This window comes from Lutra lutra, chromosome 6, assembly GCF_902655055.1.
Source record: "Lutra lutra chromosome 6, mLutLut1.2, whole genome shotgun sequence".
NCBI classification, from domain to species: Eukaryota; Metazoa; Chordata; class Mammalia; order Carnivora; family Mustelidae; genus Lutra; species Lutra lutra.
In genome coordinates, this window is record NC_062283.1 from 15,841,777 (window position 1) to 15,863,076 (window position 21,300).

General features: G+C 43.0%; 1 protein-coding gene across 3 annotated transcripts in view; it reads left to right on the forward strand.

Moving 5' to 3' along the window:
• ADTRP (androgen dependent TFPI regulating protein) overlaps positions 1-21,300 on the forward strand; it is a 70,854-nt gene that overhangs the window by 2,469 nt on the left and 47,085 nt on the right. For all 3 annotated transcript variants that reach the window (XM_047735029.1, XM_047735028.1, XM_047735027.1), the window contains exons 3-4: positions 14,996-15,130; positions 16,718-16,819. In XM_047735029.1, coding sequence (XP_047590985.1) covers positions 14,996-15,130; positions 16,718-16,819 — 237 coding nt within the window. The remainder of the gene's footprint in view (positions 1-14,995; positions 15,131-16,717; positions 16,820-21,300) is intronic.

Consider the following 21,300-nt stretch of genomic DNA (forward strand, 5'->3'; position numbering starts at 1 on the left):
GTGGAATCTAATCCAAATTCTGGTATGGATGTCCCACCTCACAGTAAGCATGGCTGAGAACATACTTCTCACCTACTCCCACGAACCATCTCCCTGACTTCTTCATTCTTAGTTCCATGCCCCAGAGCCCTCATATTTCCAAGAATGGAAAAAGCCACTTATCTTGTAGAAGATACTATTCTTTTCTAGTATTAATCAATCCCCTTTTCACTTCCCTGATGAAATCAGCCAGCAGATCCTATGTTTTTCCTTCTTCCCCAATCTTACTATCCCTGTAATTACAGGCTCTTATTAATTTGTACCTAGGTGACAAGATTATCTCTTCATTGTCCTCTTATTAGCAAGCAATCCATGCATCTACCTCTCAGATTTCCGATTCATCTTCCCAAAGCACTGGTTTGGGTTTGCTTTTGTTATAACCGTCATGAGCCTGCTTGCACAAGGTGGTTCTGCTCCTCAAGAAATCACAGTGGCTCCCTCCTACTTTATGGAACCAATTGTGAACTCCTGACTGAAGAGCTCACCAGCCTACTCAGCCTTCAGGTCCCCTTCTCCCCAGAAGAGCTGGTCTCTTCTCCAGGAAGGCCTGTGTCTTCTCCAGCGTTGGTCCCTAGGCTTCTTGCCATCACTGTTCTCACATCATCTTTGGATGAAAGACCTATCCACCTCTCTCCACCACTTTGCTGCTTTCATAGACCATCCCAAATCCCATGTTTTCTTTAGAATCTCTGCTGACCAACTCCGACCCACATTTGTTTTTCCTTTCCCTGAGTTTTTACGGCATCGTTTAGTCTCTGGTTATTTATGTAATAGTATTATCTTCTTATTTCCACCCACATGTGAGTCTTAACATTCCTATCAAAGTGTAAATGGCTCAAAACAGGAGTTCTGTCTCCTAACATTCTATGAGTCTACACTGTATTTGCTACAGTGGCTGGCACAGAGTGCTCCCAGAAAAAAAATTAAGCAACTTGGTATGTTGAGTGCACTTGAACTTCAGTGTTTTCTGCCTTCCTGAGCAGTATTATCTCTTCTGACATCTTTTGGCTCTTGAAATGAGCACAGAGGGGCTTGCTTACCTGTGGCTGTTTCCTTTCGAGGCTCTGTTAGGTGTCATCTTGAAAGTATGACTTAATGTGAAGGTTTCTTAATAAAACATTAAGTTTTATGACTTAAGATGGGTTCACTGTGTTTCAGAGGATCAGTTTAAAGATAGATTCCAAACATGTTGCTCAAGGTGAGATCCTGAGCCTTAACATTTCTCGCTCTTGAGGCCTCAGGGACTGATTTCATAATTGTGTTTCCTACTGATTAACTGGTGTGTCAACTAATGATTAATTAATGACTAGCTAGTGGTTGTGTTTATAGAGGCACAGAAGTCTCATAACTTGCTGTAATACTCCTTAAGTTATTTTATGTAAACTTGTTGGCTTCCTTGCCTTCCTTCTCTTCCTTGCCTTCCAGGAAATTTACCACCTCCCTTTAAACAGCTTTCATTTTTACTTGGCAAAATATCTGTTTTGCCCCATTTCAAAAGCACTATCCACCTCAACGCAGGTCAACTTTCTGACCATCCTCATTTTCTTCTTGAAGCATCCAACAGCATTCAAAGGGAAGATGCACAGGATTGGTGGCAGGGGGCGCTGTGGGAGGGGTGCCACTGAGAGTTGGTCCCAGTGACCAATTCCTGCCTAGTTCCCAAGGAGAGTAACGAAAAGAGCGAGGAGATGTGAGCTTTTGCCTAATGAGGGAGTGCACCCACCCTAGGGAAGGGGCGGCCAATTCTCTGTTGGGAAAGAGAGGCTGTGTAGCCCCATGATTATAAGCATGAGCTCTACTGTCATGAGTATCTGGGATGGCAGCTCAGCTCTACCACCTCCAGGGTCTGTGATCCTGGCCTATGTATTTCTTTGTGTTTTGAGTTTCCAGATCTGCCAAGTAAAAGTAAAAGGAGTGCCTCATCACAGAATGACCATGAGGGATATGTGACTCAAAACACAGAAAGCTCTCAGAATGCTGTACACACTGGGTGATGAAGAGCGGAGATAGGAGGGTGGTGATGAGCTTCTCGTAGAGGTCATGCAGAGGCCAAGGTGATTTATTGGGATGTGGGTCACCTGACCAAGGTTGGTGGGTCATGGGTCCAGGCAAGGGTCATCCACCCGCCTCACTGCTCTGGCATCTCCCACTGAAGGGTGCAGACTCCAGCTTCCTAGCCAGAGGACGGCCACTGTAGAGCCCCCTTTAGCTGTGCAGGTACAACCTTCAGGCACCAGGGCTGTCCTGGGTGTGGAGTTGGCCAGCTCCAGCAGAGAGCAGTGAGATGTGCTGGATGGGGACGCCCCTGAAGCTGGGTGTGGAGACATGGCTATACTTTGGATATCTTCAGGGTGCTCATGTCACCTCAGGCTTCCAGTGCCTGGGACTTCCACAAATGTTATGTCCCCTCCTCCCTATCCACTCCATTTCTATCCAGGGACTGCCCCGACCTCAAGGAACCTAAGCTGGGAGACAGGGGATTGGAGGGGATTTTAGCTATAATTTAACTTATTGGCTTTATACAGTGTGCTGGGTTTTCCTCTTTTTAAAAATAAAATTCCTCATGAAACTTTGTGCCACATAACTGGGATCTCCAGGGGAGATTCTGAATGGTCCCCTCCCCCCTTAACCAACACGACCTTTCCCTCCATTTATCATGAAGTTGCCCAAGCCTCCCACAGCTCTGACCTCATTCTCTTCAATCTGTCACCCTGACAACAGTAACTTCATCACATAGGTCCTCAGAGATGGCAAAGCAGGGCCGGGGGAAGAGAAATCCTTGAGGACCTTCCATTGGTCCAAACTCCAGAGCAGTTCACAAACAATGAGAAGACGGGATCCATTTATGTTACAGGACTCAGTGGGGGCCAACCTTTAATTTCCATTATCAGGCTAATACATTCATCTGTGGAATAGAGAATTTGTTCCCTGTTTTGACTTAACAGAGTGAAAAATTGATTATATGTTCACAAAAATGTTTAAGGCCACTGTTTTTACCTCTCAGAGAGCTGAAAGGGTAAGAACAGATGGCAGGAAATCGTCACCACCAGTACCTAAAATAAAATAGTTGTAACATCCCTGGGCAACCATGACATTCTGGTAGGTTCTTTATACACTGTATAGAGGTCAGTGATTGAAGACCCGGCTTCTGGAGCCAGGTTGGCTGGGGGTGAGTGCTGGCTCCGCTGTTCACTTGTTGTGTGATTTTGAGTGAGTTATCTAATATCCCTGAGCCTCACTATCCTCATATGGTGTGTATCCCCTGGTGTGGCCCCCAGATTCTCCCATGTCTCCAGCATCAAGGTACTTATTCCCTAGTTCCTGGCAGGAGTGTTGGCTGCTGATGACTCACAGCTGAAGTCTTATCCCAGAAATGCCCTTAGGAGAAGGGAGCTGGCCTAGACAAGTCTCAGGGTCCTCCCTGAGGTTGCTGCATCCAATGACTCGTTGATTTGGGGTAGCGAGGCCGGTCTCTAGGACAACTCTGAAGAGCCCGATCAGCTCCAGAGCTCCTTCGGGACCAGCTGATTCCATGCAAGTGCATTGCCTTTCATCTTTTCCTGCAGCTCTGTCTTCCTCCCCCACCCCCACCCCTCCCTCTCACAGTTGTTCTGAGAGCACTCCTCAATGAACGCTCTGCAGGCAGATCTAAGAATCTGGTTCTGTTTCCCAAGGAACCTGACTACATGATGTAAGATAGTAAACATACAGAAAGGGTTCCTCCTCCTCTTTCTCCTCTCTTTTTCCTAATAAAGACATATGAGCACAAAGCCCGCCCTAGCCTGTACTATGTCTAATACAGTCTCTGAGTTTCTGGCACCTAACAGGCACTCTGAATGTTGGTTGCATGAATAAATAACCAGGTCATGGGTCTACCTGGTCAGAGCCACTTTCTAGGGAACCCCACCCCACCTGTAAGGGAACCTACACCCAGCCTGTCCATCCTGCTGTTACTCTGATGCCAGTGGTCCACAGCTATTCAACACTGGCTGAGCATCCTTAGAACTCATCTTCCAACCTGTCCTTCAGTGCTCTCTGGGTTTCTTCTCTTCTTAATTTTTCCCCTCCTTTTCATGCCAGCTTATATTCTTCATATCATTTCTTCTGTTTTTTGGGTTTTTTTTTTAAATCTCAGGTTTTTTACTTAAGCTAAGTGCACATGAATGGTGCTTAAAACAGTCGATTATATAAAGTACACATCTATTTTAGCAAAGGCTTTCTCTACCTGCACCCAAACTACCCTCGTCGCCTCAGTTATAGAAATCATCACCACCACTAGTCCCTGTTTGCTCTTTTATTCTGGAATAGTCTCCTACTGCAAGTCTTGCATCATTTTGAAGGCGAGACCTAAGAAAGTCCCAGCGTGTTCAAGTCAGGCACAGAGCTGGGCTGGGTGTTGGGTGACTTGACTCATCCAATAAGATTTGTAATGTCTTGTTCAGGAAACTTGTGGAATTTCCCTCTCTGGAATTATTTTTTTAAATAGAAGAAATTCTCATTTCCTGAGATAGTTGAAGAAGGTTCTGGCTTAAAGGCAAAGAAATTAACTTGATGACTTAGAAAGGCGAAGTTTCCATCATTTCAAGATTTTTGTGAATCTTGTGAAGGCATGTGAATGTAAAAACAAAATTTCCTTTAGCTATGGTTTCTTAAATTGCACTCCTTAAATTGCACTACTTAAATTGCGCCTTCCCAGGTGGTAAATTTGTTAGCGAGCAGCAAAAACGGAAGCCAGCTAACAAACTTAGACCAGCAACGTTTCAGAGAAAAGGCACAAGGAACAAACAGACTTAGAAAAGAGTTGGTCGAAGAGATAAATCACAGAGCTGTAGCTCTGAAATAACCCCTGATCAAGATTCCATCAGCTCTGCTTTCCTGGGCAGCCCAGATAGGTGAGAAATGTAAATGACGGTCATTTTGTTGTGAGATTCTTCAAAGGAGGCCGGTTGTTGCCATCTTGTTTTATCTCTACTGTGTTGGTCTGCTTGGACTGCCATAGCAAAATACCACAGCCTGGATGGCTTAAACAACAGAAATTTATTTTCTCACAGTTCCAGAGGCTAACAATCAAGGTGTCAGCAGGGTGGGTTTCTCTTGAGGTCCCCTCCTCCGCCTGTAGATGCGACCTTCTTCTCCCTGTGTCTTCACATGGTCCTGCCTCATGGTGCATGGGGTCTGCGTCCTAGTTTCCTCTTTTCAGAAAGACACCAGCCATATTGGATTAGAACTTGCCCTGACTGACCTCGTTTTCACATTTTTACTTCTCTAAAGAACCTATCTCCATATAAAGCCACAGAGGGTCATAATTTCAACATAAGAATGGGGGGGGGGGCATAATTCAGTCCCATAAGTCTCTCCACTGAACGAGTTCATGGTACCTCCCTCTCCTTGCCCTCCAGCTCTGCTGCATGGCTCCTCTCTCGCCTAGTTCTGGCTTATTTATTTCTCTGGGCAACACCCTAGCGCCTCCCTCCTGAGTTCCTTTGTGAGGGCTCCACAAATATTCCCTATTGGTACAGATGATGGCATGTCAATGCAGATTGAGATCAGTAGGGACAAGGCTGCCCCACGCCGCAGTTGGCATATACATGTGAGGGGGGGGTGGGGGGTAAAGGGTGGGGTGGGGGAGGTGGAGAGGTGATTGGCAAGTTTGTGGTGTGGAGAAAAGTTTTATTGATGAAGGAGAAGCCAGGGAGGCTCTGAGTTATGTGTTCTTTTCTCCCAATCCCATTTCCACATTTTTGACTGGGAAGAGCCAGAGAAAGTTAGGACGAGCTTGACTCATGGTGACCCTAGGAAGGTCTTGCTAAGGAAAGTGGTCACATGGACTTCACATGCTGGGTGGAGGCGTCCTCTCCCCAAAGACAGAAAACCTGGCAGACGCGTAGTGCTCAGTACATGATTAATTGCTCTGTTGATAGAAGAGCGCAGGCCTCCTTGTCAGGGCCCAGGCCCCATGCCTGCCTTTCCCAACTAAAGCAGCTGCCTGCTGTGGTCTGAACAGCTGGAAGTGAAACCAGGGGTGAGGTGAGAGCTGCTCTCAGGGGTGGAAAGAGTGGAGGAGGACGCAACTTCCTCTAACATCCATGTGTAAAAGATGGCTACCAATGCTACAGCCCAGGGGCAGAATGTCAAAAGTAGATGGCGGGTATTGGGGTGACCTCCTCTTCAGGACATTCAAAACCATTGCCCACCCCTATTTGGAACCACCCTTCTGGCTTAAAAACTTCCTCCTCCTTTCAGGGATCATGGGATTCTTGTACCTTCTCAGTTTTCTACTATCTGGTCATTCTTTGCTACTTTGTCTCCCCCTTGTCCCTCATGACCTGTGGATAGGGCATTGCCCCTGCATTCACTTTCCACTTCTCTCTCTCTCCAGGCTCATCCCACCAGCAGTGCTCACTCCTGGATCTTCACTGTCCCACCTCTCTTGGATCTAAATGTCCAAATGAAAGTTCCTTTAGGCAAGTGGTTCTCAACATTAGCTGTCCTGATGCAAATCACTTGAGAGAATTTTTAAAAAATCCTGAAGTCCAACCCACACCTCTTAGGAAATTAGACTCTCCGGAGAGATAGGTTGAAAACCAGGCATCAGTATTTTCAGAGTCAATTTTAATTCTCCCACCTGGAGATAGCCGTCTTTATTCTGACCTCCTTTGGTGCTTTACTTTTAATGAAACCCAACTTCTTCTTTTTTTTTTTTTTTTTTTTTTAAGTGTGACTCAAGAACCAGACTCTGGGTTTTAAATCCACATTTACCAACCTTAAGACTTTAAGTAAGTTTGTTTATGCCTCTATGCCTCAGTTTCCTATTCTGTAAAATAAGTTGGGAGAGAGCATAATAATAGCACTTACCTCATAAGGTGGTTATGAGACATTAAAACCTAGATCAGTGCCTGACACATAACAAGAAATCCGTGAAAGTCTGTTATTAGAGCTTTGAGTAGTCACTAGAAATTTTTTTTTTAATTTTTTTATTTTTTTCAGCATAACAGTATTCATTATTTTTGCACCACACCCAGTGCTCCATGCAATCCGTGCCCTCTACAATACCCACCACCTGGTGCCCCCAACCTCCCACCCCCCACCCCTTCAAAATTCTCAGATCGTTTTTCAGAGTCCATAGTCTCTCATGGTTCACCTCCCCTTCCAATTTCCCTCAACTCCCTTCTCCTCTCCATCTCCCCTTGTCCTCCATGCTATTTGTTATGCTCCACAAATAAGTGAAACCATATGATAATTGACTCTCTCTGCTTGACTTAATTCACTCAGCATAATCTCTTCCAGTCCCGTCCATGTTGCTACAAAACTTGGGGATTCATCCTTTCTTTCTTTTTTTTTTTTTTTTTTTACAGCTTTATAAACATATATTTTTATCCCCAGGGGTACAGGTCTGCGAATCGCCAGGTTTACACACTTCACAACACTCACCATAGCACATACCCTCCCCGATATCCATAACCCCGCCCCCTCTCCCAACCCCCTCCCCCCATCAACCCTCAGTTTGTTTTGTGAGATTAAGAGTCACTTATGGTTTGTCTCCCTCCCAATCCCATCTTCTTACATTTACTCTTCTCCTACCCCCTCGACCCCCCATGTTGCATCTCCTCTCCCTCATATCAGGGAGATCATATGATAGTTGTCTTTCTCCGATTGACTTATTTCGCTAAGCATGATACCCTCTAGTTCCATCCACGTCGTCGCAAATGGCAAGATTTCATTTCTTTTGATGGCTGCATAGTATTCCATTGTGTATATATACCACATCTTCTTTATCCATTCGTCTGTAGATGGACATCTAGGTTCCTTCCATAGTTTGGCTATTGTAGACATTGCTGCTATAAACATTCGGGTGCATGTGCCCCTTCGGATCACTATGTTTGTATCTTTAGGGTAAATACCCAGCAGTGCAATTGCAGGGTCATAGGGTAGTTCTATTTTCAACATTTTGAGGAACCTCCATGCTGTTTTCCAGAGTGGTTGCACCAGCTTGCATGCCCACCAACAGTGTAGGAGGGTTCCCCTTTCTCTGCATCCTCGCCAGCATCTGTCATTTCCTGACTTGTTAATTTTAGCCATTCTGACTGGTGGGAGGTGATATCTCATGGTGGTTTTGATTTGTATTTCCCTGATGCCGAGTTATATGGAGCACTTTTTCATGTGTCTGTTGGCCATCTGGATGTCTTCTTTGCAGAAATGTCTGTTCATGTCCTCTGCCCATTTCTTGATTGGATTATTTGTTCTTTGGGTGTTGAGTTTGCTAAGTTCTTTATAGATTTTGGACACTAGCCCTTTATCTGATATGTCATTTGCAAATATCTTCTCCCATTCTGTCAGTTGTCTTTTGGTTTTGTTCACTGTTTCCTTTGCTGTGCAAAAGCTTTTGATCTTGATAAAATCCCAAAAGTTCATTTTTGCCCTTGCTTCCCTTGCCTTTGGTGATGTTCCTAGGAAGATGTTGCTGCGGCTGACGTCGAAGAGGTTGCTGCCTGTGTTCTCCTCAACGATTTTGATGGATTCCTTTCTCACATTGAGATCCTTCATCCATTTTGAGTCTATTTTCGTGTGTGGTGTAAGGAAATGATCCAATTTCATTTTTCTGCATGTGGCTGTCCAATTTTCCCAACACCATTTATTGAAGAGGCTGTCTTTGTTCCATTGGACATTCTTTCCTGCTTTGTCGAAGATGAGTTGACCATAGAGTTGAGGGTCCATTTCTGGGCTCTCTATTCTGTTCCATTGATCTATGTGTCTGTTTTTGTGCCAGTACCATGCTGTCTTGATGATGACAGCTTTGTAATAGAGCTTGAAGTCCGGAATTGTGATGCCACCGACTTTGGCTTTCTTTTTCAATATTCCTTTGGCTATTCGAGGTCTTTTCTGGTTCCATATAAATTTTAGGATTATTTGTTCCATTTCTTTGAAAAAAAAAAGGATGGTACTTTGATAGGAATTGCATTAAATGTGTAGATTGCTTTAGGTAGCATAGACATTTTCACAATATTTATTCTTCCAATCCAGGAGCATGGAACATTTTTCCATTTCTTTGTGTCTTCCTCAATTTCTTTCATGAGTACTTTATAGTTTTCTGAGTATAGATTCTTAGTCTCTTTGGTTAGGTTTATTCCTAGGTATCTTATAGTTTTGGGTGCAATTGTAAATGGGATGGACTCCTTAATTTCTCTTTCTTCTGTCTTGTTGTTGGTGTAGAGAAGTGCAACTGATTTCTGTGCATTGATTTTATATCCTGACACTTTACTGAATTCCTGTACAAGTTCTAGCAGTTTTGGAGTGGAGTCTTTTGGGTTTTCCACATAGAGTATCATATCATCTGTGAAGAGTGATAGTTTGACTTCTTCTTTGCCGATTTGGATGCCTTTAATTTCCTTTTGTTGTCTGATTGCTGAGGCTAGGACTTCTAGTACTATGTTGAATAGCAGTGGTGATAACGGACACCCCTGCCGTGTTCCTGACCTTAGCGGAAAAGCTTTCAGTTTTTCTCCATTGAGAATGATATTTGCGGTGGGTTTTTCATAGATGGCTTTGATAATATTGAGGTATGTGCCGTCTATCCCTACACTTTGAAGAGTTTTGATCAGGAAGGGATGCTGATTTTGTCAAATGCTTTTTCAGCATCTATGGAGAGTATCATATGGTTCTTGTTCTTTCTTTTATTAATGTGTTGTATCACATTGATTGATTTGTGGATGTTGAACCAGCCTTGCAGCCCTGGAATAAATCCCACTTGGTCGTGGTGAATAATCCTTTTAACGTACTGTTGAATCCTATTGGCTAGTATTTTGGCGAGAATTTTTGCATCTGTGTTCATCAAGGATATTGGTCTGTAGTTCTCTTTTTTGTTGGGATCCTTGTCTGGTTTTGGGATCAAGGTGATGCTGACCTCATAAAATGAGTTTGGAAGTTTTCCTTCTATTGCTATTTTTTGGAACAGTTTCAGGAGAATAGAAATTAGTTCTTCTTTAAATGTTTGGTAGAATTCCCCCGGGAAGCCGTCTGGCCCTGGGCTTTTGTTTGTTTGGAGATTTTTGATGACTGTTTCAATCTCCTTACTGGTTATGGGTCTGTTCAGGCTTTCTATTTCTTCCTGGTTCAGTTGTGGTAGTTTATATGTCTCTAGGAATGCATCCATTTCTTCCAGATTGTCAAATTTGTTGGCGTAGAGTTGCTCATAGTATGTTCTTATAATTGTCTGTATTTCTTTGGTGTTCGTTGTGATCTCTCCTCTTTCATTCATGATTTTATTTATTTGGGTCCTCTCTCTTTTCTTTTTGATAAGTCTGGCCAGGGGTTTATCAATCTTATTAATTCTTTCAAAGAACCAGCTCCTAGTTTCGTTGATTTGTTCTATTGTTTTTTTGGTTTCTATTTCATTGATTTCTGCTCTGATCTTTATGATTTCTCTTCTCCTGCTGGGTTTAGGGTTTCTTTCTTGTTCTTTCTCCAGCTCCTTTAGGTGTAGGGTTAGGTTGTGTACCTGAGACCTTTCTTGTTTCTTGAGAAAGGCTTGTACCGCTATATATTTTCCTCTCAGGACTGCCTTTGTTGTGTCCCACAGATTCTGAACTGTTGTGTTTTCATTATCATTTGTTTCCATAAATTTTTTCAATTCTTCTTTGATTTCCTGGTTGACCCATTCATTCTTTAGAAGGATGCTGTTTAGTCTCCATGTATTTGGGTTCTTTCCAAATTTCCTCTTGTTATTGAGTTCTAGCTTTAGAGCATTGTGGTCTGAAAATATGCAGGGAATGATCCCAATCTTTTGATACCGGTTGAGACTTGATTTAGGACCAAGAATGTGATCTATTCTGGAGAATGTTCCATGTGCACTAGAGAAGAATGTGTATTCTGTTGCTTTGGGATGAAATGTTCTGAATATATCTGTGATGTCCATCTGGTCCAGTGTGTCATTTAAGGCCTTGATTTCCTTGTTGATCTTTTGCTTGGATGATCTGTCCATTTAAGTGAGGGGAGTGTTAAAATCCCCTACTATTATTGTATTCTTGTCGATGTGTTTCTTTGATTTTGTTATTAATTGGTTTATATAGTTGGCTGCTCCCACGTTAGGGGCATAGATATTTAAAATTGTTAGATCTTCTTGTTGGACAGTTCCTTTGAGTATGATATAGTGTCCTTCCTCATCTCTTATTATAATCTTTGGCTTAAAATCTAATTGATCTGCTATAAGGATTGCCACTCCTGCTTTCTTCTGATGTCCATTAGCATAGTAAATTCTTTTCCACCCCCTCACTTTAAACCTGGAGGTGTCTTCGGGTGTAAGATGAGTTTCTTGTAGGCAACATATAGATGGTTTTTGGTTTTTTATCCATTCTGATACCCTGTGTCTTTTGATTGAGGCATTTAGCCCATTAACATTCAGGGTAAGTATTGAGAGATATGAATTTAGTGCCATTGTATTGCCTGTAAGGTGACTGTTATTGTATATTGTCTCTGTTTCTTTCTGATCTACTACTTTTAGGGTCTCTCTTTGCTTAGAGGACCCCTTTCAATATTTCCTGTAGAGCTGGTTTGGTATTTGCAAATTCTTTCAGTTTTTGTTTGTCCTGGAAGCTTTTAATCTCTCCTTCTATTTTCAATGATAGCCTAGCTGGATATAGTATTCTTGGCTGCATGTTTTTCTCATTTAGTACTCTGAATATATCATGCCAGCTCTTTCTGGCCTGCCAGGTCTCTGTGGATAAGTCTGCTGCCAATCTAATATTTTTACCATTGTACGTTACAGACTTCTTTTCCCGGGCTGCTTTCAGGATCTTCTCTTTGTCACTAAGACTTGTAAATTTTACTATTAGGTGACGGGGTGTAGACCTATTCTTATTGATTTTGAGGGGGGTTCTCTGAACCTCCTGGATTTTGATGCTTGTTCCCTTTGCCATATTGGGGAAATTCTCTCCAATAATTCTCTCCAATATACCTTCTGCTCCCCTCTCTGTTTCCTCTTCTTCTGGAATCCCAATTATTCTAATGTTGTTTCGTCTTATGGTGTCACTTATCTCTCGAATTCTCCCCTCGTGGTCCAGTAGCTGTTTGTCCCTCTTTTGCTCAGCTTCTTTATTCTCTGTCATTTGGTCTTCTATATCGCTAATTCTTTCTTCTGCCTCATTTATCCTAGCAGTGAGAGCCTCCATTTTTGATTGCACCTCATTAATAGCTTTTTTGATTTCAACTTGGTTAGATTTTAGTTCTTTTATTTCTCCAGAAAGGGCTTTTATATCTGCCGACAGGGTTGCTTTAATATCTTCCATGCCTTTTTCAAGCCCGGCTATAACCTTGAGAATCATCATTCTGAACTCTATATCTGACATAGTACCAATGTCTGTATTGATTAGGTCCCTAGCCTTTGGTATTGCCTCTTGTTCTTTTTTTTGTTGTGAATTTTTCCGCCTTGTCATTTTGTCCAAATAAGAGTTTATGAAGGAGCAAGTAAAATACTAAAAGGGTGGCAACAACCCCAGGAAAATATTCTTTAGCCAAATCAGAAGAGATCCTGAATTGTGAGGGGGGAGAAAGGGGATAAAAAGGGGTTCAGAAAGAAAGAAAAAAAAAACTATTAAAAAAAAGAAAGCCGATAAAGAAAAAATATAAAAAGAGGAAAAAATATATATATATTAGATAAACTATTTAAAAAACGTTAAAAAAAAGAAAACGGTAAAAGTTAAAAAAAATTTAGCAGAAGAAGAGAAAAAGAAAAAAAAATTGAAAAAGAAAAAAAAATTAAATTAACTGCAAGGCTAAAAAATCATGGGGAGAAAGCCATGAGTTCCGTGCTTTGCTTTCTTCTCCTCTGGAATTCCGCCGTTCTCCTTGGTAGGTGAACTTGGTCCTGGCTGGGTTTCCCGTAGATCTTCTGGGGGAGGGGCCCGTTGTAGTGATTCTCAAGCGTCTTTGCCCCAGGCGGAGTTGCACTGCCCTTACCCGGGGCCGCGCTGAGTCATCCGCTCGGGTTCGCTTTCGGGAGCTTTTGTTCCCTGAGCGCTTTCTGTAGAGTCCGGAGGACGGGAATAAAGATGGCGGCCTCCCGGTCTCCGGCCCGGAGGAGCCGATAGCCCGGGGCCCCACTCCTCAGTGCGCCCTCAGAGAACAGCGCCCAATGACTCCCGCCACCCTGGCCTCCGGCCACGCTCCGAGCTGACCGAGCCTGCGACCGGTTCAAGGCAACCCCGAGCTGAGAGTCACTCCTCGGCTCTGTCTCTGCAGCCGGTTTCCCCGTTCTAATACCGGTAAGCTCTGCGACACTCAGACACCCCGATCCTTCTGCGACCCTGCGGGACTTGAGGCCGCGCTGACCCCGCCTGGGCTTCACCCCAGTTAAGCCTCTGGACGATGTCCCTCAGCGGAACAGACTTTTAAAAGTCCTGATTTTGCTCCGTTGCTCCGCCGCTCGCCAGGACCCGGCCCCTCCCCCCGCGGTCTATCTTCCCGTCGCTTTGGATTCACTTCTCCGCCAGTCCTACCTTGCAGAAAGTGGTTGATTTTCTGTTTCTGGAATTGCTGTTCTTCTTCTCTTCAATCTCCCGTTGGATTTGTAGGTGTTTGCAATCTTTAGATAAGCTATTTAGCTGATCTCCCGCTACCCGAAGTAGTCTCAGCCTGCTACTTCTCCGCCATCTTGACTCCTAATCCTAGAAATTTTCAGTGATAAATTTATGTCTAATCCAGTGAGTGTTACCCAAACTTGAGCATCTGTAAGGATCACTTGGAGAGTTTGTTAACAAGTTCAGGGACCCCACTCCCAGAGATTCTAATTCCTAGTCCAGGGTGGGGCTGAGATCCTGCATTTCTCACAAGCTTTTGGGTGACACTGGTGCTGCCAGTCTGAGGACCCAGCTGGGTATATGGCTGGCCTAATTCACCTCTGGATCCTCCCTCACCCACCCATTCAGGCTAAAGGGTGGAAGGAGGCCAGCTCTGCTAGAACTTCTTTTTTCTAGAGTTTAGACCTCAGAGGTCATTCCCCAACAGCCAATCTGATCCATCATGAGAGCAATGTCCCAGGTTCCAGATCTTGCCTGACTCATACTCTGAGGGCAGTTTTTCTGATAGCCCCTTTTGTACCAACCCAAAGCTTTCAAAGAATAAGATGGGATCTAATTCAAGCACAATCAAAACCAACCATAACTCTGTACTTTGACCCATAAGGCCTTCAGTCAGAAGCCACAGGTTTGTTCAAAACGGTAAGAATGGGCAAAGTTTGCCTTTACCTAGTCTTACTTCCCTGAAAAGAGCCCTATATCTCTTTGACCTCGCCTCAGGGACCTCATGGTACTTAGTGATGCACCAGAGCTCCTGACCTGCTCTATCTCCCTGGATTTAATTCACTCCTTTAGCCAGATTTTCTTTGTAAGGCCTTCAGGCACCCCATTCAGTCAGGGAAGATGTCAACTTCCCCCTCAGATAAGCAAGACGCCATTTTGTGCATCTTCCTCAGGAGAGCACAGAGCCCCTTTGTGGCGCTCTTAACCCTGACTCTAGCTTCTTTAATGGGATTACAGCACTGGGCATTTAACATCTTTTTTTTTCTTCATGGGAAGAGGCCAGAATATGTCCACCATTGTGTCTGGCTCTTTGCCCTTGTGCTATTTATTTGGTTTTTCCCACCTCCGTGCGGCTGAGGTAACTCTCATTACATTCTCCTTTTAAGCTGACTCTTTATTTTGTTTCCATTTTAGCTCGAGTCCATTACACTAAATACTGTACACATTATTATCCCCTAAACGACTTTACTCAATCAGTTTTAGCAAGCAAGGTCAGGGTCCACTGAGTTGGAAGACCAGTCCTTGAATTGGCTCTCAACCAACACAGCCAACTGCCCCCTCCTTCTCAAACCAACATTGCTCCCAGAGGGATGGAGCTTTACATCAGTGAAGAATGTATTAATTAAAGCAAATGAAAATGCCCTCATTTGTTGTAATGAATTCAGCTCTTGCAGGCCATTTTCTACGGGGTCGTCTGTGTGGAAGATGTACTAAAAAGAATTAAGGGGGAAAAAGACATTAAGTTCATGACCACCTTCAGAGACCTGCTTTTTACCACGCTGGCTTTCCCAATCTCCACAGTAAGTCACAAAGATGTATTAGTAATATGGTACACATGTCCCCTTGGATGAACATCACTCCTCCTGGTCAGCAAGGCTGTTCAGGTGCCCATTATTGTGAATCAGAACAAGGACTTTTGCATGAATGTCTTGTCTGAGGACTGTACTGTGTTGCCTGGTGTCATCAGGAAATAAGGCTCATTACTGACCAGAATTATCACTGCCGCCTTATCTTTGGAAACATTTGTTCAAAATCCTTGTGGATGTCCAATGGGGAAGTTTGAAGGATCTTTCTTAATCAAACTACAACTAAGATAGCCTTGGCTCCACCAGAGTCCTGGGAATGCAGGGTGCTGGGGAGACAGATGACTCATTTTCCCTTTTATACATCTTGTTTCACTTGCTACAGTGAGCATATGTTACTTCTGCAAGTGGAAACCATTAAAAAAAAAGGGGGGTGTGTGCAGGGGTATGAGAACTTCAGTGTTGGCTCGTGGAAAAGACAATTGGGGAGAGAGTGAGACAGTCTGTCCAAAATATCTAGTGTGGGGTGCACAGTGAGTGCCTCATTCATTTTGTTGAATGAATGGACACTGGAAAGAAGCCTGACATATGCCAACGACAGCGAGCGTATTTGCTGACACTGCCCACGTTTCGATGACATTGCTTCTGTTTTCATTCATTGGTTAGAATGGAAGCAAACTGAGATCAAGCCTGCAGGTTGCCCAGCAGGGCTTATGCTTAGGAATAACTGCCTCCCTCTGCCTGTCCTGGTCTTGCCTCCTATATTATTGAGATTTCAGACTTAAATGCAAAATGAAACTGCCCAAACACTGACGAGTTCTCAGATAACAGAGCAAGTCCTGGCATTCCAGTTTTACTTTGCAGGAAACCTCCTCCTCCACCCCCATAAATCTAAAGGCCAGGTTTTTAGTAGCAATGGAATTTATTCATTTTTTTTTAAGACTTAGAAATGGAGGCTTTGGAATTTAAGAAGATAGGAAGATGGGAAAATTAATGGTTATTTCCACCCCCATCTCTACATTGGCTTTGTAACCCAGAGGACAGGCACTTGGCCAAGAGGCACTAGAGATGGGGATCATTTCAAAGCTCGGAGAAAGGGGGAGATACAACTTTCTAATATTAACTAGCTTGTGAATTATCCTGGGCGCTGGTCACTTCTGTCCTCTCCCATTGTCCCTGCATCCCCTTGCCATGCCTACTCAAAGGGGGGGGGGGAGGGGCAAGGAAAGGGTAAGACTCAAACCACCCAGGTGGCTGATCTTAGTACTCCCAGTGAAAGCTTAGACAAGAGATGTCATTGGTTAAAATAAAATGACTTAATGGTCTGTGAATCCTGTTCATCCATATCCTCCCTGACTGCCATGGAGACAATTAATTGATCCCCAGTTCTCTGGAATCCCCAGAGAGTGGACATAGGTCTTCAACACTCAGGAAGTCTGTCTTCATTTTACATTTCTATAATGTATCTATAGGATATCTCTAAAACTGGTGTCTATTTTTATTTTACCATGTTTCCTTGGTTAACTTAGAAAGCTCTGATGGAAAACAAACTTAATGATGCTATTTTTGTATTGTGTTTTCCAGTTTGTTTTTTTGTCGTTCTGGATCCTCTTTCTCTACGATCGAGAGCTTGTTTACCCTAAGGCCTTAGATGGTATCTTTCCAGTGTGGTTGAATCATGCAATGGTGAGTAAAGGGCAAATTCAGTGACTACACAAAGGCATCAGCCTCCGTACTGAGAACTCCAAAGGGCCTTATTTATGTTTCCAAACTTCTCAGTCCCCATCATCCTGTACACTCCTTTTCCATCCCATCACTGTTTATTTAAAGAGCACTGTGAGGGGGCGCCTGGGTGGCTCAGTCCGTGAGCATCTGACTCTTGATTTCTGCTCAGGTCATGATCTAAGGATTGTGAAAGGGAGCGCTGTGTTGGCCTTCATGCTCAGCAAGGAGTCTGCTTGAGATTCCCCCTCTTTCTTTCCCTCTGTCCCTCCCCCTACTCTTGCATGCTGGCTCATGCTTTTTCTAGATAGATAAAACCTTAAAAAAAAATAAGTAAAGAGCACAGTGAGGATACAAAATAAACAAAACGGCTACTGTAATTGGAGTCACTGTGAGGAGAGGGGATGCCCTGGCAACATTCTTTGCAAGTTGCCTCTGAAGTCATTAAGAAGACACCCAACCATAAGGACAGGCAATGTCTTGGCAGCTGCGGTCCTGAAAGAGAGGTGACTTCAGTGAATAGCATGTAATGAAATTCTGATCTAGGAAAGAAGTCAAGCCACCTTCAAGAAAAACCCACTCCAACACCCACAGGACATATCCCAGCTCATCGGCAGCTCTCCAGCTAACACTTGATTAGGACAATTGGTCACAAACGCACTTATTCTTTACCTGTTTTTATGGAGTTATCCCCATTTGGTTTTTTATTCATGCATTTATTTTTGAGGGGCTGAATAGTAAATAGAACCTGGTCTGAGAGATTCGGGTCACTGGTATCTGAATGCCAGGAATAGTGAGCTGAACAAGAAGTGCTGGTACATGGTAAGCCCCATCTTGGATGAAAGAGGAGGTCTGAGTCATTAACACTGCATGTATGCAGGAAACATTCAAAGTCCTAGCTCAGCTTCTCACTATTTACAAATGCATATCCACATTAATCAGGAGTTCAGAAGGAGGTCTCAGATTCTGCGAAGCAAATGACATTTTAAAAAACCCAAAAAGCCAAAAAAACAGGACACCACAAGGGAGAATATGAAAGCTCTTCATGTTCACAGATTTTCTTCTGCTCCTAACCTTTCCATTGTCTTAAAACCTGCGTAATTGCCAATTTGGAACAGCAACTCCATTAACTCTGCCCCTTCATGTGCCCTCCCCCCGGAAAAGTGTACTTTCACTTTAAATATATAATCAGTGAGATAGTGATTATTAATTGACAATGATATACAAGTTCCACTCTAACTCAGAGTTCAGGACCAAAAAAATTTTTTTTTAATTTTATTTTTTTTATCTTTAAAGATTTTATTTATTAATTTGACGGGCAGAGATCACAAGTAGGCAGAGAGAGAGAGGAGGAAGCAGGCTCCCTGCCGAGCAGAGAGCCCGATGCAGGGCTGGATCCCAGGACCCTGGGATCATGACCGGAGCCGAAGGCAGAGACTTTAACCCACTGAGCCACCCAGGCGCCCCCAAAATTTATATTAAATAAGTCCCACCTCTCAGGGACCCCTCCCACCACTACCTCATCTTCCCAAATCCCCATTGACATTAATCTGAGACACACATGTGGGGAATATTCCTGCTTTTTAATGGCGCTCTATACTGTGCTATGCTAAGCCTGTTCTTCAAACATGAACTCATTTAATTCACACAACTTTCCTTAGATGATAACCATATCCTGATTTTTTATAAATTAGAAAAAAAATAAAAGGCTCTGAGAGGTTAAGCAATTTCCCTGGGACTACCAAGCTCATAAATGGGACAGCTGGAATTAAATCCAAGACTAACTCACTCTTCGTTGTTTTTTGTTAAAATAAATGCAAAATTTGTTGTTTGATCTGGTTTCATAATTCACCAGGCAATCAAAAAGGATGTCACTCTGCTTGATTAACATAGCAAAGTGGGAATTCTCACTTAAAAAAAAAAGAAATCCAGAATCCCCATCTGTATGGTAATAAGCCAAAACTTGACTTAAGAAAATGAAGTGATTTGGGACAAATAACTGATGTTACTAGATGTTACTAAATGAAAAGGCAGAGTGTAGGAAGTGTCTTTTTTTTTTTTTTTTTTTTTGGAGCCAAACACATATATTGAACACACTTTATGGCTTTTTCATGGCTTTGTAAGCTCATGTAGGAGTTTTCCTACAACCATTACAAACTTCCTCTTTGGGGTTCCATGTTCCACATAGACATGAAGTTGGATTTCTTCCAAACACTTGTAATGGCAATACCCAGCATTTGTGACCTTGCTAAACAGCTATATGGAATGTTGCTAATTTTGTAAGCAGATAATTGGGTAATGTATATCATATCTGTGAACTAATTAGCAAGGCAGATATTATACAGGGGTCTTAAGATTATTTGTGCCTTCACAGTCTGGGGGTTTCTGTTGACCCTGCTCCTTGTCCTGTGGTCAATCAAGTAAACCCCTTAGGGAGAAAGGGCCAGAGTCTACGGAGGAGTGACACTGGTGACAGAGAAGAGAGGAGGAAGCAATCTGCCCTTGGTCAGACACAGACTCTTCTGTTTTCTGTTCATTTAATTGGAGGAACTCCCAACAGAATCATTATGGAAAAATGTTGGCATCAGCAAAACCAGCATTGGGTATCCCTAATGTCACCTCCAAATTTCTATGCTTCCTTTTATTCTGCTCCAAACCCAAGATCTTCAGGACTGCATTTCATCCCTCTTTCCCAGATCATGTCCCTTTCTCTGGACATTTTCTGTCCTTACTGTTGAATCCCCCTGGTCCCCCTGGTCTGTTGCCTCAAGGAATGCTTTCTGCTAATTTCTCATACCAGTATGAATGAATATGGAAATAGCTATTACTGGGTCCATTTGTCAACTCTTTCTCCATGCTAACAGTGTCCTTCCATGATAATCCAAAGGAGTGAGTACCTGGAAACCACCACTGTGGCAGCCAGAGTGATGGTGGGCGATCAGACTGGACACTGCACTAGTTGCCTCCATATGCGGCTGGCCCTGCTCTAACTGGAATCACCCTTTTTTCTTTTCCACAATATCAGGATTATTGCTGTACATAGCCAGTGTCATGCTTTCCTGAAAGATTCTTTCATTCCATAACAGTACTTAGTTTGCTATTCTAGTCTTAGTTTTGGAATATTTTTTCCATTACCATTTGTGAAACTGCCCTGGGTTTAATGAGCAGCATTTGTCAAATTAAGAAATAACACTTTTCCCTTTGGCACAGTGTGGTTTTGAGATCTTTGTGATTCATCAAGTCTTTGGAATCCTCCCAGCCTGATCCTTCTAGCTCATTGGAGACTCATTATTGAAGTAGGGCCATTCAAAGTTGACTGTCATCTCTAATGGACATTTTTCTACCCTTGCTTTTTATTCAAACCAAATAGTAACATCAGTGAGATATTTGCATTCACGATTGACAGGCTGCCATTGGCTGGTGCTCTAAGAATGTCCATTAGAACCAGGCTGCCTTGTTTAAAGTAGATCCACCTGCCTCTTTCATTGCTAAGCCTTCTCCAGGCTTCACGAAAGAAGGAAAAGAACAGCAAAGTGTTCCTCCAGGTCTTGCCAGGAAAACATTAACTACCCAGTTCTTATCTAAATGACTACTAAAGATAGAACGAGAGCAGGCAGACTTAAATAGCAGGAAGAGGACTCTGTAACTGAGGAAAACATCAGATCTTAACCTGAAGGGAGCTAGGGAACTTATTTTTCTAGAAACCAACCTAAATTGTTCAGGTTGCTACCAGGGAGAGTTGAAATAGATCAGAGAACCCCCTCAGAGCCCCTCAACATTTGAAAATAGTACAGAGTTATTGAGAACGTTCGTGCAAACACTTTATAAAGTATCATGGGTGGCATAGGTATCTTATCATGTAAAACTCTCAATGCATGGTCACAGAATTTTAGAATGATAAAACTTTCATTGATATTAGGGGAGGTTTCAAAATAACCTGCTCTTAAGAGACAGATCTTACTCTGGCTCCTTACATTGGAGCAAGTGCCAATGTCAGTCTTAGTTATTTCATGCGTTGTTATTTATTCATTTGAAAAAATAAATAAGTACTGACTGTGTATCACCATGGTCAATATTTGACAAAGCTTTTGATTTCTAGCACACTTAAATCTGGTTGAGCCTGGTATATACACACAAAAATGAAATAATAAAATAACAGTTAATACTAATAGAAGACCTTATTGCCATGTGAGGTGTTACTCTGCACTTTGTGATTATTGACCAATAAATGACATGAACGGGAGGAGGGCTTCTGTGTCCCCTGTGTCCTGGCCTTGCTGTGATCATACATGTGTCATGAATGAACAACCCAGAAGGCCTTTGGGCCCTCTCTGAGGGTATGCTGGGGAGTTGAAATGTTGAGACAGGGCAACTCTACACCTTCATGGCATGCAAGATGTTGTCTCTCCCTAAATTCTGACCTAATCTCAGATTTTTATCTCCTA